The 15,047-nt window shown below is 31.7% G+C and overlaps 1 protein-coding gene across 4 annotated transcripts in view; it reads right to left on the reverse strand.

Moving 5' to 3' along the window:
* LOC132698003 (uncharacterized) overlaps positions 1-15,047 on the reverse strand; it is a 192,394-nt gene that overhangs the window by 81,255 nt on the left and 96,092 nt on the right. For all 4 annotated transcript variants that reach the window (XM_060663821.1, XM_060663819.1, XM_060663822.1 and 1 more), the window contains 2 exons: positions 12,735-12,802; positions 5,718-5,942 (listed from right to left, as the gene is read on the reverse strand). In XM_060663821.1, coding sequence (XP_060519804.1) covers positions 5,718-5,942; positions 12,735-12,802 — 293 coding nt within the window. The remainder of the gene's footprint in view (positions 1-5,717; positions 5,943-12,734; positions 12,803-15,047) is intronic.

A 15,047-nucleotide genomic window follows, 5' to 3' on the forward strand; every position in this document is an offset into this window, starting at 1 on the left:
TATATATATATATATTATATTAAGTATAATATATATATATATATAATTATATATATATCATATAAATTATATATATATATATATATATATATATATATATATATATATATATATATATATATATATATATATATATATATATATATATATATTCTCACGTATTGATTCACGGATGGAAAAATATGATGACACTATATTCCGGGATATCATCCGTTCGCTCGTTGAACTCCGACTGGAATCCTGCATCCGACTGGAATCCTGCAAATCCTGCATCCGACTGGAATCCTGCAGACGTTTCGCCAAAATCTCACTTGGCATCTTCAATGCTCGCGCTCCGAAAACACTTCGAACACTGGGAGGTTATCGGCGGTGCGTGCGGTATTTATACTCTGCGCCGGAGATGGTAACGGTGCTGCTTGTGCGTGGGGGAGGTGGCTCCGCCCCCTGAATTGTCGCGTTGTTAATTTCGCCCGATCGTAGTTGCAATATATATATATATATATATATATATATATATATATATATATATATATATATATATATATATATATATATATATATATATATATATATATATATATATATATATATATATATATATATATATATATATGCGTAAATGCGCTCCTTAGCTCAGGTTTAGTGTTGGCGTTCTCGGATTTGGTCCTACAAGCGAAAAAAGATATCCATGGTCACGTGATCTGGTAATGTACAGCGATTTAAGATAAATTTCCCTTCTTCTGGCGAATTTAGGCCGCAGCCGGAGGTGAAACGAAGTAAGTTGTAAATGAAATTTGAAATTCCTTCTTGGTCACTTGGTTTCAAAAAGAAAAAAAATATTGTAAACCGTCCCTAGATATTCAATCGATTTCGAAACAAAGCAATCCTAGAATGTGGGGTCTTATGGTGCGCGTACTAATTTACGCACTTGCCATTAATCACCTGGTTGCGCTGGTGAAGGACCATTGATTGATTGAATACTTCAAAAGTGAACTGAACATTTGTTGTTGTTGCATGACACTCGTACATATGCCTTACGAATACATACTCATGCTCCTTACGAATACATACTCATACTCATACTGTTTTTCTCGCCACGGGTGGCGTGATACGCACAACTACCGCGCATGCGCATACAGTCGCATAGTTGCGGCTAATTTAAAGTTCGAGTTTGAGATCGGACAGATCATAAAAATTTTTTATCAAAATTTACAAAAACGCCAGTATCCTATATAAACAGTATCATTAATAGTTAATTATTAAGTGAAAGAAAAAAACCTAGTGATATTTAATCTCGGCCTCCGTAGACATGCGATATACAGTATGCAAAGGATGGGTTGATTCCAGTAAAAAAAATATTCCAAGCACCGAATTCATCAAGTGCAAAACCTGAAATTCAAGGATATTTGTAAGGGTAACTTTTAAAAGTGGTATATTTATACGAGGGTCCCTTGAAAAGTTTCTTAAAAATGGCGGCACTAGTTACTATGAGCTAGTGATCGTAGTTGTGCACCTCTTGATGCTAACATATCAAATCTTCAGCCAGTTTTGGATGCGTTGTTTTTAATTGAAAGTTGTTTGAGTGAGTCGATGTGAGTGTTTGTTATAAAATATTTGTCTTTTTAAAGGCAATACGCCTACGCAAATTAAAGTTGAGTGGGACTATGTATTTGGGGTCTCTGCAGCCTCATTTACAACAGTGAAATTTTGAACAGGTTATTTACACGTGACCGTAAGCGCTTAGGAGATTATGAACGTTTGGTACGTCCAAAAACTGTAACTACCGACGATAATATTGCTCAAGTTCATCAAATGGTGTTAAACGAGTGTCGAGAAAGATAGTAGAGGTTAGTCCGAAGAAAATGTTTGTCACATTTTAAATGAAGATTTAAGCATGAGGGAACTGTACGTTTACCGTTTGCTCAAGTTTGAATGTTTCACATGCTCTGTTAACGCCGGCCGTTTGGGCGCAATAAATCCGAGTTCTGGCGCCGATTAATTACTGTAGATGAAACTTGAATACCCCATTATACGCCCGAATCAAAAATACAATGATAACAGTGGAATGCGAAGGAAAAACCGAATCCGAAAAAAGCAACAACTGTTTTTACCTTCAAAAAGGAAAAACCATTACGTCCAGTTACACCAAAGGAGCGCGCCGCCTCATACTTCACGAATTACGGTTTGAACTTTTCTGAAAATTGAACTCGGAGGACAAAAATTCTCGTCAAATGAGGAGGCAATCACCTTCGTGAACAATTATTTTGAGGAGAAAAACTCTGGCTACTATTTCGACGGGTTAGAGAGATGGGAGCATCACTGGAAGACGTGTATAGAGTTACCAGGAGACTATGTAAAAAAAATAAAAAATGAGAAAAAATTTCTTCTTCTATCATTGTTAGGTAGGGAACTTTTCTAGTGGCCCTCGTATGCTATTAAAAAATACAAAAAATTCGTGCCTTTAAAAGTACATCTAAAAGTAATTTCGTAAATATTGCCTATTATACTATAGATAAAAATCTAAATTGCACTAATTACACTCTGAGCTATTGCCTTAATACATTTATTTAATTTTAACACATTTATTAATTTATTTTCTTTTTATATATTGGTCAGTATTAAATTATTTGTCCCTTTTCTATTTTTATGCAGATTTCTACTAAGATTTGATAATTGACATTGTCCTATACTTTGTAAAAGGTCGTTGGAAATATTTTTTTTCCAATTTTCTAATTAAAAGCTGAAAAATTGAGGATTCTTACATTTGCATACCAAATAACATAAAACTCATAGTAATTAATGACGACTTTGAGAGCGAAACAGAACTAGAGTTGAATGCAATTCTTGACAATAGCAGCTAATCTGGTATGGCTGTGACAAAGTATACAAAATTGGTAATCTATACTTAAAAGTATTTAAATTACTTCGAAACAAAATTACGATATCTAGCTCTAGCGTCAGCGAGTTTGTTGACGCTCAACCAAAGGAGACAAATTTTTAACGCAGCGCCAAGTCTTCAAAACTCAATTAACTGCTCAACAAATTTGTCTCTAAAAATCCTCGAATTAGTGCCACAACTTTGGTATATAAATTTCAAATTGCGGTCGGCGATAGCGGGAGCGGATTCAAATGAGTTTCTCAACTCGCTTCGCAAAAACAACCTATTTGTTTAAATAACTATATAACATGGAACAGCAGTGATAAACATGTGGAAAGTTGTCGTTATATCACGAATAAATGGTGGCATTTCCGACAACGACGCCAGCGTACGTTTCCGGTATGAACTCCATTTCGAAAAACCAGCTTTTCGGTTTGCGGTTTTAAACTTTCTACATCGCGATCGAGTAGAAAACGGAAACTGAGCCCTGATTTTTTGAAAAGTGTTTTTGCTGTTTTGTTAGTTACAACTTATACATTGCTTGATTCCACTTAAGAGCTCGACTCGATATCAACATAAAAAAACAACCCCGCTGAGGGTTTTGGCTTCGAAAGTCGCCTTATATTTCAAAACATCGAGGATCATCGAGACGCGAGTACCCTGTTAAAAGCCCTCTACTTAAAGGAATCGCTTTTATTAAGTTCGGAAGCTCAAAGGAGCTTCGCTTGTGAAACGCACTCATTTCTGGAATGTCGGAAAGTGGCGAACGAAAAGATTTAAGCGATGACAGCTTTTAATCGAACCAGACGTTTGAAGCAATCGTTAACTAAAAACCGAGGATTTTATAATTTCTAGGTAAAAGGAGATATATAGGGTGTAACAAATTTTGTCCCTACTCTTTTAGTAGCTCAATACGAACTATTGATTTACACAGCTTCCATGCATTGAAAGTCGCATGCAAAAAATCCAGAACATCTGTTCCCGATTCGTTTATGGTCTGAGAAAGTTTGATCTTATGTCAGGAAAAATATTTGGGTTGAGTTGGATCAAAATCAAACGCCTCTTTCAATTTTTACTAGGAATTCTTATATTTAAGGTTATGACATACTCAAAGCATTGTTTAGTGTTTTGGTATGTAATTCGCAGTGCTCCTTCAAGAGCGAAAAACATTCTTAATATGCTCCAGCAAAATTCTTGTAAATTTAACGTTTTGACCGAACAATTCTAAGAAATATTTTGAGTCCATTAGGGGTTTCATATTTAGAAATTAAGGTTGATTTTTGTAGAATTACAGAAGTCTCTATACTAAACAAACTATTATTCTAGCAATAACGAAATTTAGATTCTTATTGTTATTATTAAGTTGTGTCGATTAATTATAATAATAATTAATTCACCAAAATTTGACTATGTAAGTATATTAGTTTATACTGGTATAAATTGGTTAAAAGTTAAAAATTTGTACAAGCATTTAAAATATCTCAATAAAGACTTTTATTATTATTATTAATATTAATATGCATTTTATTATATTTTAATAGTTGAAAATTTTTAGAATAAGCATTTTTTTCTTGTAAACGGTGTTTCCCTGAAGATCGCGTTAAGAAAAGTACCTTAACAACTTCGGCAAGAAATATAATTTGAAAATTCGGATAACTCAGCCTTTTCAATATATCAAATATTAAAATTATAAGGAAAGTAACAATACGTTGAACAATTGCGTTTTAATTATGTTCGTACATTGTACTTGATGTGCTTTGTTTTAAAATATTGTTTATGTGTTTATTCCTTTGGATTTTGTGCTTCTAAGTCCGTATAGTGTTCACAGTTCCTGTCTTATTGTAATTGAGGATGTTGACATTACTTTAAAAAACTGTTTGCGTTTGCGTTTACTTTTAGATTTTACTTTTGTATCAACCTGTAATTTAACTGTGTATTTTTTCTATGTAGAAATGGACGTAAAATTAATAAGCAATTTATCTAAACTGTTGATCTTACAATGTTGTATTGCTAAAATCATTTTCACTATTTTCATAGATTTCGTACAACTTTTTTTTTATTAAGTTTGTAAATATTTTTTTTTAACTATATACAAATTCTGTACATATGCTGACTGTTTTATTAAGGGTTTTTAAATACATAAAAATAATTTTTGGAATTGCAAAATATTTCAAAATAAAATTAAATAATTAATTTAATATATATTTACCGGCGTAGTGCTAGTATCAATATTCTTCTATTCTTTTCTGTTTCTCTAATAAACGTAATTTCATTAAAATATACAATACAATATACAGGATGTCTCGCGGTTGATGGAACATTAGACGCTTTGGGAAAACGAAACGTAGTAACTTATTGGAAATTTGGTCACATATGTCTCCTCTATTTTTTTTAAATAGAACAACTTATATATTGTTTCATTTTTTCCTTCGCTGTCATTTTTTGATAATATTTGTAAAGTATTGCCTTTTGCCTATTTTATGTATTTTTTGGCTGCAATAGTCCGCAATTTAGATTCATATTAATAGGTTAGTTAGTTAAAAATGTTAGAAGCTGGGCAAACTTTTAAAAACTCTTTTTTAATAATACACGATGGAGGGATTAAAAGACAAAAATGTAGAATTTATATTCGTTTTTTAGAAATGTTTGTCTTTTAATAAATAGCTAATCATAAATTTATTCATAATTTCATATTTCTTCACTATCATCGTTTTAATTATTGCTTCCATGATGACAGAGATAAGTCTTTGATTGGTTAGCATCATTTAATATAATTGCTTCTTGCTACAATATACTGAAACTTAAATTTATGACCCTGAGTAACATTTCTTGTACTCACCGCATAATTTCGTAGGTTTGTTGTGTGCCCTGGATTGATGGTGTGTTTCGTTCACCTCGTAGAAGTGAACGAACCCTCTTCCGCACGGAACATTGAGTCGAATTAGTTCGACCACGAGGCCGTGACCTTTTTTAGTTGAAGGGAACCAAACCCGGCACTCCTGGAATCCGGGGATGTTTTTTTGCGTCACCGCGGCAGAGTCTGGCTTGAGAAACAGTTTACAATCTGCAACAGAGTTAGAATCTAATATGCTGTAATTAAAACAGCGGGCTACAATTGAAAATTCAGAAGAGGATTTGTTCTAAATACATTGTTATTCAAATTACGGTCGTAACGGTTCGTGAATTTTCTATATCCAAACCTAAGTAGCTTACGATGGATTAGCTAAAGTTTTACAACCCTTATTTTTGAATATAATCAGGCGGAAACTCGGGTCGTGGTTGTCGAAACTTTTATGACAAAGCCGAAGTTTCAACTTGGTTTGATTTTATAGAGCGTGAGTTCTGGAGGGCTGTAGCCGGAATATTGAATGCTCTCGCAATATTTTATTTTTTCCGACTAACTGGATCAATTCGAGCACTAGAAATAGCAAGTTTTTTTTTCAGATTTGTTTGTTTGTATATTGCACATATTGCGTATTGGATGACTGGATTTCATTTTACAAATAAAACTCAGCCACTAATTATATATACGAAATTTAATTAATACAATATATAAATAAAGTAATTTCATATAATAACGAAAACTATATTATTATTATCTTATAATTTAGAAATAAAAAGTAAGTCAGTAACTAATTTTGGCATTTCCTTTATTTCGTTGTCACAAATATTTAAAATGTAGTTTTGATTCCGAAATTAAAAATGGAGTTTAATATATATTTATATTATATGACGCGTTGATACTGCATGTCAACTTAAGAATCTTGCAAACGTTGTGAGAAACGCATTAGATTACAGCTCTAACGGGAATATTACTATGTTTACCTTTTACATGAAATAAAAAACATTGGTTAAATGTACGTTCTTATGTAAATACTTATATTTTCGTTTTAAATAATACATCTGAAAAAAACATACTGCTATGTTCTGACCAATATATTTTTGAAACTCTAGAAAATATTTAACTAATTGAAATTTATAAATTGCTAGCTAAAACGCATATCTCAGTAATCCGGATTGCTGGATAAAACATTAGAGTGCAAAGGAAACCATAACATTTTTAGTGTTTGACACCACAGATTGTTGCATTCTTGTTATTTAATTTAGCTATATGGGAGAATCACGGTTATATAACGAGAATCCTGAAGTTGAAGCTGCCTTATACGATTGGTTTTGGTTCTTTCAGATTAAAATATCTGAACAAAACTTAAACATTTCCATATTTTTATAACAGAACTTAACTGGATGACACCAGGATGATTGGGGAAATGATAGCCAGTTAGACTCAACAACCACCGACGCAGGAGAAATCCAGAAGTTTTGCAAATAGTCTTCCATACCTTGGGAGAAAACGCTATAAATACGGAAATGGCGCTTAGTGTAAAGAAGTCTTCATCCAGTCAAGTGCTTTTATAGTTGTAATAACATCCATGTTTGATTATTTTTTATAATTTTATTCTATTAGTCAATCGTTACAGGTCAATTTCCGGATTTATATATGTTCGAACTGCTGACGTTGTACTGTGTATGCTTTTGTATGGTCTTAACTTTTTTCAAACATTTCAACAAAATCCATCAAATAATAACATGTAAATAATTTTATGAAAAAGTAATCCATTACACAATTTATATGAATGGTCAAGAGTTTCCATTATTTTCCTCAATATAATAATGGGGCTCTCTGTCTTTTTCCATTGTTCAATTTGACTTACTTTTCCATTATAAATCAAACCCGTAGTTAAGTTTATAAAAAGCGTTTAGTAATTTTGATAACCTTCGTTTCCTCAAAGGCATTTCCCATTTCAGCGATTCAAAAAATTAGTTCTGAGTAAGAATAAATTTAATAATATAATTTCAATCCGTGCATGAGCCTTGGAGGTTTCATCGAGAACAATCCGTATAATTCTTGATTTAATTTTGCAAATCGATATATTGGTTGATTTTGGATACATTGTCCGATTAAGCAGAAGTGACGTCGCCTTTCTGCACATTCTTTCTTAGAAAGCGGGACTAGAAAATGAGAAATCCACAAAATAATCGATACGATAATTTTATTATAAATGAAGAAATGGAAATCAATGTTGTGGGATACGTCAACGTAAATCAAGCTGCGTCGCAAAGAAAAGTGGCATTAGAATTAAACATTTCAAGGGAATCAGTGACGAGAATTTAAAAAAAGCACGACTATCATTCTTTTAAATATAACCTTCATCGACATCTTTATGAAGCTGACTTTGAAATAAGACTTCGATATTTTAATTGGCTTTAATAGTTTCGTTAACTTAACTTTGTTCACTGATTAGTCACGATTCTCAAATAATGATATGTTTAACCGACAGAACAACAGACACTGGTCTTTAAATAATCAAAGAATTAATCGTCCGGGACAGTTTCAAGAACATTTGGGCAGGAGTGATAAGAACTCGAATTACTGGTCATATTTTTTTCATGGTGCCTTAACTGGTGAACGATAGTTGCAATTCCTAAGAAATGAAATTAAAGACAAGATAGATGACTTACTTCTTGCCGTGACATTAAATATGTATTTTCAGCAGGATGTTTATGGGGATAGACTAATCTCAGCAGACAGACAGAGTCAATTGGCCACCAAGGCCACCGGATTTGACAACGTTAGATTTTTTTGTTTGGGTTACGTGAAATACCGCGTTTATGTAACTTCAATGTTTGACTTACAAGAATTACAGCGGAGATGCATTTGATAATATAACTCCAGAAATGTTAGCGAATGTAATTTCTAAAGCTAGGGAGTGTCATATACAAGAAGCAGGACATTTTGAAAACATTTTATTAAAGCTTCATATTAAAATAACTTGGTTTTTAAGTAAACGTCTATTGCACTTATTTAATTCAAATAAATACAAAATTCCAGTTGCAAAATAAATGAATGTGACGTTTTGTGTCAATATAAAGCTAATCTTTCAGTAACACACGCTGATATACCACTTTCAAATCGATTCTACCGACATTGTTGAGGTTTAATTTTCAAACATATTTTCAAAATATTGTGTTGAATTATCCCAAAAAGTGACAAATTTGAAAATAAAAAAAATCTATTCTCTTTTTCTACTGAGTTTCTGGTAAAAAGTGCTTCTAACTTATGACGTAAGTATACATACCATACTCACGTTGGTTTTTGACTGTATTCCCGTATTCCAAAAGCATATCAAATTTTTGCAATAATAAAACACTTTCAACAAAAAATTCTAATCGTTGTATCTCAGAAGAAACTCCTTGAATTTATTTTTTTTTAAATACAAATCTGTTTTTTTCTTTCCACTGTATGAGCTTGTCGAGAGTTTCTTCTGCATTTTTAATCTTACTAACTTGACAATTAATAATGAATAAAAGCAAAGCCACCCAAGTAATATTTTGTTTTTATAAAAGTGAATTTACTTATCTGGTGACAAATTTGAAAAGAAAAAAAATCTATTCTCTTTTTCTACTGAGTTTCTGATAAAAAGTGCTTCTAGCTTATGACGTAAGTATACATACCATACTTACGTTGGTTTTTGACTGTATTCCCGTATTCCAAAAGCATATCAAATTTTTGCAATAATAAAACACTTTCAACAAAAAATTCTAATCGTTTTATCTCAGAAGAAACTACTTGAATTTATTATTTTTTTAACCTAAGTAATATTTTGTTTTTATAAAAGTGAATTTACTTATCTGGTTTTTTTTCCTTCCTGTGAGCTTATTTTTTAACGGATTTTAAAAATGTTGGTGTCAATGTTGCAAAAAAAGTATCGGTTTTAAAAAGTTTTTAGTCCCACTAGATTCGCTCCAAAAATTGCAGAATGCTTGTCTGAGGTTCGCATATGGTTTGCGGAAATTCGATCATATCAGTCAAAGTTTCATTAACTCGGGATGGTTTACTATGCAAGAAAGGTTTGAGATTAACTTTTGCCGTTTTTTATATAAAATTCTACTCCATCGCGAACCTATCTATTTATATGAAAAGTTGGTTAGAGGTGTCCATACCCATAACAGGCTAACTCGTAGTCGTGAATTCCTTAGGGTACCTAAGCATCGTACAACCTTATTTCAATGTTCTTTTACGTACCAGGCCTCTAAAGGTTTTAATAAATTACCTTCCACTGTCAAATGTGCCCCCACGATCTCAATTTTCAATGAAAGGTTATTTATTTTCTACCGTTCTATTAAACATGAGTAATCTTATACTACAGTAATCTGTGACAATCGTACATTACTCTCGTTGTAATGATATACTTTGGTTATTTTGTTATTCTCTTAGTCTGTGTTTTGGATATTTTATAAGTTATTTGGTTAATCTGGTGGTGTATGAACAACTCTGTTGAATACCGCCACCTGCTTTATAAGTTTTTGTAAATATTCTGTCAACGTGAATAAAGACATATTATTATTATTATTATTAAATGGAGTGTTCCCACTTTCTTGTGTCGCCTGCTATAAAAATTCGAAAAATCAAGGAAATTGGCGATTAAAAAAAAACAAAAATAAATCAATCATGTTGAATTAAAGTAGTAATTAGTCTATCCAAAATCACAGCAAATTCCGGTGGTCCACTAAAAAGCTGCGAAAAAGTTGTTCTCCGTAAAGACGTTATTGTCGAAATATTCCAAAATTTAGGCCCCGTAAAATTATATTTCTGGCTGGATTTTCAAGCGACGTTCTTTAAATTAAACGTCGTCATTTAGGAGAAGGGAAAACAAACGACGGAAAAGCGCGAAAATGACGAAAAACGCGGCACTTTCCTTTTGATAAATCGCTTTTCGGCAGCATAAGTTGGCGCTAAAAAGATTTTTATCCTAATTGCTTTTTCAACTCCCTCATTTGTCAGAACCAGGTGAAGTCCTGTTTCAAAGCGTTCCGGCAACCGATCACCACGTTGGTTTAAAGTTTCGGTTTGGAAATATTTGGCGGTTTGACTGAGCGCATTCGTTCGCACGGGATCATTATTATTTCCCGCTTTGTCTTGAAGCGAGAATTATTTTGAATATTTATGGATCATGCCCGAGTTACATAAAACTCGGGCTCCAAATGATACATTAAAATATGTTGGAAGAATGAATGGACAAAAACCATGGACAAAAATAATGACCTCCAAGTAGTTGGTGTTTTTTCAAAAAAAATTCAGTTATTCCTCAAGTATTTTTAAGAAAAAATTTCAACTGAACAACTGATTGCAATTGATTCGTTTGCCAGGTAGGAAGTTTTTGTTTTTTTTTGACGTAATTTTAATATTCCTTTAAATTTTTCTAGTCGCAGTTTTTAAAAAACGTAGGTAATTTTTTGTGCTAAATATTTGAAAAAAACTTATGTAAGGCGTTTAGACAGAATATTTTGGAAGGGAAACAAGGAACGCCAGTTCTTTCAAAAATAAGAACCATTTTCAGAATTTACATTCAATTTGGAAGTAAATCACGTCTCCCGTTTTTTTTTGGTACAACGCACAGAACAATTAATATATATATATATATATATATATATATATATATATATATATATATATATATATATATATATATATATATATATATATATATATATATATATATATATATATATATATATATATATATATATATATATATATATATATATATATATATAATATTTTCATATTGTTGATTTGTATCGAAAATGAGTTTCGCCAATTTTTTCCCTTAAGTAACTGACATTAACAATTGAAATTTAAAGCTAAACATTATTAGTAAAAATTTTGATACTTTTACTTGATGAAAATCCATTTATCGAAATAAATAAGAACTAAAAGTTCAGATTTTCACGAAATTATATATTTTGACATGACAATTGTTTCGACAACACTGCACATTTGATAAAGACGCGGTGTTGTCGAAACAATTGTCATGTCAAAATATATAATTTCGTGAAAATCTGAACTTTTAGTTCTTATTTATTTTGAAAAATTTTGATTTCTTTTTTGATCTTTTCATTGCTTTGAATTTCAATCACCTTGTAGATAAAACTTGTTAAAGTAAAAAATACAGTGTACATAGGATGTATAATTAATTGAATGCCGATACTTAAGAATTTGAATCCTTAGATGATTTAAGAGGAAAAGATAATATCAACACATATCGTAAGCATCTAAATTTTTTACTTATTTGTTTATAATTTAGGTTGCATCGCTGATAGAATTAGAAAATGAATTTTTGGGACAAAAATAAATGCGTCTAAGACAAATTTCAACAATATGTCAGAAGCAGCCTCAATAAATGCAAGAAAAAAGGATTTAACGGTTTTTTATTTTTTAACCTAACAAAGGTTTAAGTATGTTCAATTGTTGTTGTGTTGTTAAAGACATAAAAGGAATGAAAACTATATACATTAGTCATTGTGCATTTTATTTAAAATATGTCAACTTTTGTAAACTTTGATAAAAAATTATATAAATTAATTGTACCACCTCAAAGTGGCAAATTACCAATAATAAGTATTTTAGACAATATTAAGTTTTTTTGGGTATGCACGTAAAAAAATATATTTAACTTTTTGAGCATAAAAATGTTCTTAATTACTTGTAAGCTTTTATCAACGAAACAAGATTTTATGGAGTTTTATATTAAATATTGTCCCGCGTTGACAAAAAATATAAAGAAATTATAACGAGTAAAATCACATTATTAACCCAAAAAATGTTGGGGGATAAAATAATTTTTGGATGAGACAAAACAGTCTTCTTCGTTAGTCGGTTTATGCGTGCTTTAGTATTAGTTTGTATTTACATGTCGTTGTCTCTAAGTAAAGTGAAAAACGACATTTATTGAAATATTTATATGCAATGAACTGAATCGAATCGCTTCGCTATAGAACATATATTTTAACTCACCTCGCGTTGTGGGAAAGCTGTAAATCTGCTCGTACACGGTCGGGTCCTCCCCAATCACATAATTTAACCTGAAAGAAAATTTTAACTGTAAATGGAGGTATTTTTCACTGCGCTCGCTACATTATTGCGGCTAGTCCTTAATAGATATTTATTTAGATAGAAAATTATTGGAGCAATAATGCGGAAAAAGTTTAAAATTGAAAGTTGGTCAGACCATTCACACAAAAATTATGTACGTACATAAATATTGTCAATGTTTTGAGGGATAGTTCATATAAATTTGGAGTTTATAGTTTTCAACATGGACAGATTCTCCCAGGTTGATCTTAAGTCATGACGTAGATGAGATGTAACGGTCTCTAAGGGCACTAAGATTTAGGAGACTTTCTTTGTGATCACTGGTTATTTTTAAAGTCCCAGTGCTCCTGCGACATCTATGGCGACGATATACAACCCACAACATTTCCCCCAACTTGTCGTATGCGATCTCGGTCAAATTCGTTTTAAAATATTCCATTCCAGTTTGTAATGTTTTCTCTAATACAACGTTTAAGAGAATTGGTCCTTAAGGTGCCAATTAATTATGATTATTGTACATCAACTGAATGCTGACTTTGTTATGAAATAATGTAAACTAGTGTACAAAATAATCGATAAATTTCGTAAAAGTAATACTAATCTTGTAAATAACGCAAATTGCCATTGAATAAGTTAATAGATTGTCCCACGATCTATTCCATTTGAATTGTTTAGTGGGATATAATGAAATCCAGTACTAGTGCATTCTGCCTTTGTTTTGGGGTTACTGTTCAAGATTCTAATCCATAACAACTCATTAGTTTTCTTTATTGATGTTCTTAAAATAAATATGGATTTAAATAAACAAAAATAAGACGCTTTCATTAACCAACAGCGTTAACTTCTTAATTTGTAACTTCACAAACATACAACGAGATCGGACGAATTTAAAGAAGTATGACTACATTTCTGAAAGGTTCGCTTTCATAGATATAAGAACGTGATCAATTGGTTTTGAATGGGATTATCCAAGGGTGGTCATTAACATACAATGCAACAAGATTATTACCTAGAGTTTCGGAAGTTAAATTCAGGTAAAATTGTGATCCGTAATAGAAAATAATTTTATACCTACCTGCGTTTAATATTCTTTTGTTTTGGTTTGTTTGGACAAATGCAAATTTTAATGGAATCTTTTAGAATTTCCCCGTGTTAACTCCAATGTCCTCAAACTTATAGAAACCGAAGTTTTTAACATCCCTCCACAAAGTTGAGCAAATTCTGTTAAACATATAGAAAAAGCAGAACAATCGTATATCCATATTGCAAATAATATAGAACAAATAATAATAATAATAATACTGATATATTATGTTAATAATTTTAAGTTATTTAAGTAGGTAATAAAAATAATTTATAATTTTATTTTAGATTTAAACATAAATACGGGTCTTTCCTTAATTCGTATCAGTTAGTCACTTTCTCATATCTATGAACAGACTTTAACTTTCACCAACGCACAGAACAGCCCTAACCAACAGCTCCTATAGTGGATAATATTAAATTTCTCTGCAAAGAACCAGAGTTGTCGTAGAAGCGTCAATACAGCGTTGTAACCTGCTTATGCGCAGTTTGGTTGTATCCAATCCAACTAACTTTTGTTATATCTCTGGTAGTTATGTCCTAGGCAACAGGGGGGTTATATAAAATTTCCATGCTTTATTTGTTAGTGGGATAGTCGGGCAAGAGATAGACATTGGACTCAAATAGAATGGCCCTCTAGAACAAGTCTTGCGCCTGGTAGCAAAAATGTATTAAGAGATTGACCCCAAAAAGGTTTTACTGCTTCCTCTTCACATCAAACTTGGCTTGACAAAGCAGTTTGTTAACGGTCTAAAGAAAAATAGACAGTGTTTCAAATATTTTTGCGAGAAATCTCCAGCCATATCTGATAAAAGACCAGGATTTTCAAAACACTATGACCAATGTCGACAAAAACGCCTTGGTTTTATTTAAAGAAGTAATTGGTAAGTTTCTTGGGAACTCTAAGGACAAAAACTACGGTTCAAAATATGTTACAACACTTTCATCGTCTAGGATGTAATATTTTGTTTTCACCTTTCAACTATTTTCCTGAAAAATTTGGAGCAGTTAGCGAAGAACAGGGAGACAGGTTTGACCAAGACATTAAAGAAATGGAACGGCGATACGAAAGGAGATGGAGCATAACGACGATGGCGGACTACTGCTGGATGTTAAAACCGGATATGCTTTTAAAAACATACAGCGAAAAAG

This window comes from Cylas formicarius, unplaced genomic scaffold, assembly GCF_029955315.1.
Source record: "Cylas formicarius isolate icCylForm1 unplaced genomic scaffold, icCylForm1.1 PGA_scaffold_2__14_contigs__length_35257938, whole genome shotgun sequence".
Classification (NCBI taxonomy): domain Eukaryota; kingdom Metazoa; phylum Arthropoda; class Insecta; order Coleoptera; family Brentidae; genus Cylas; species Cylas formicarius.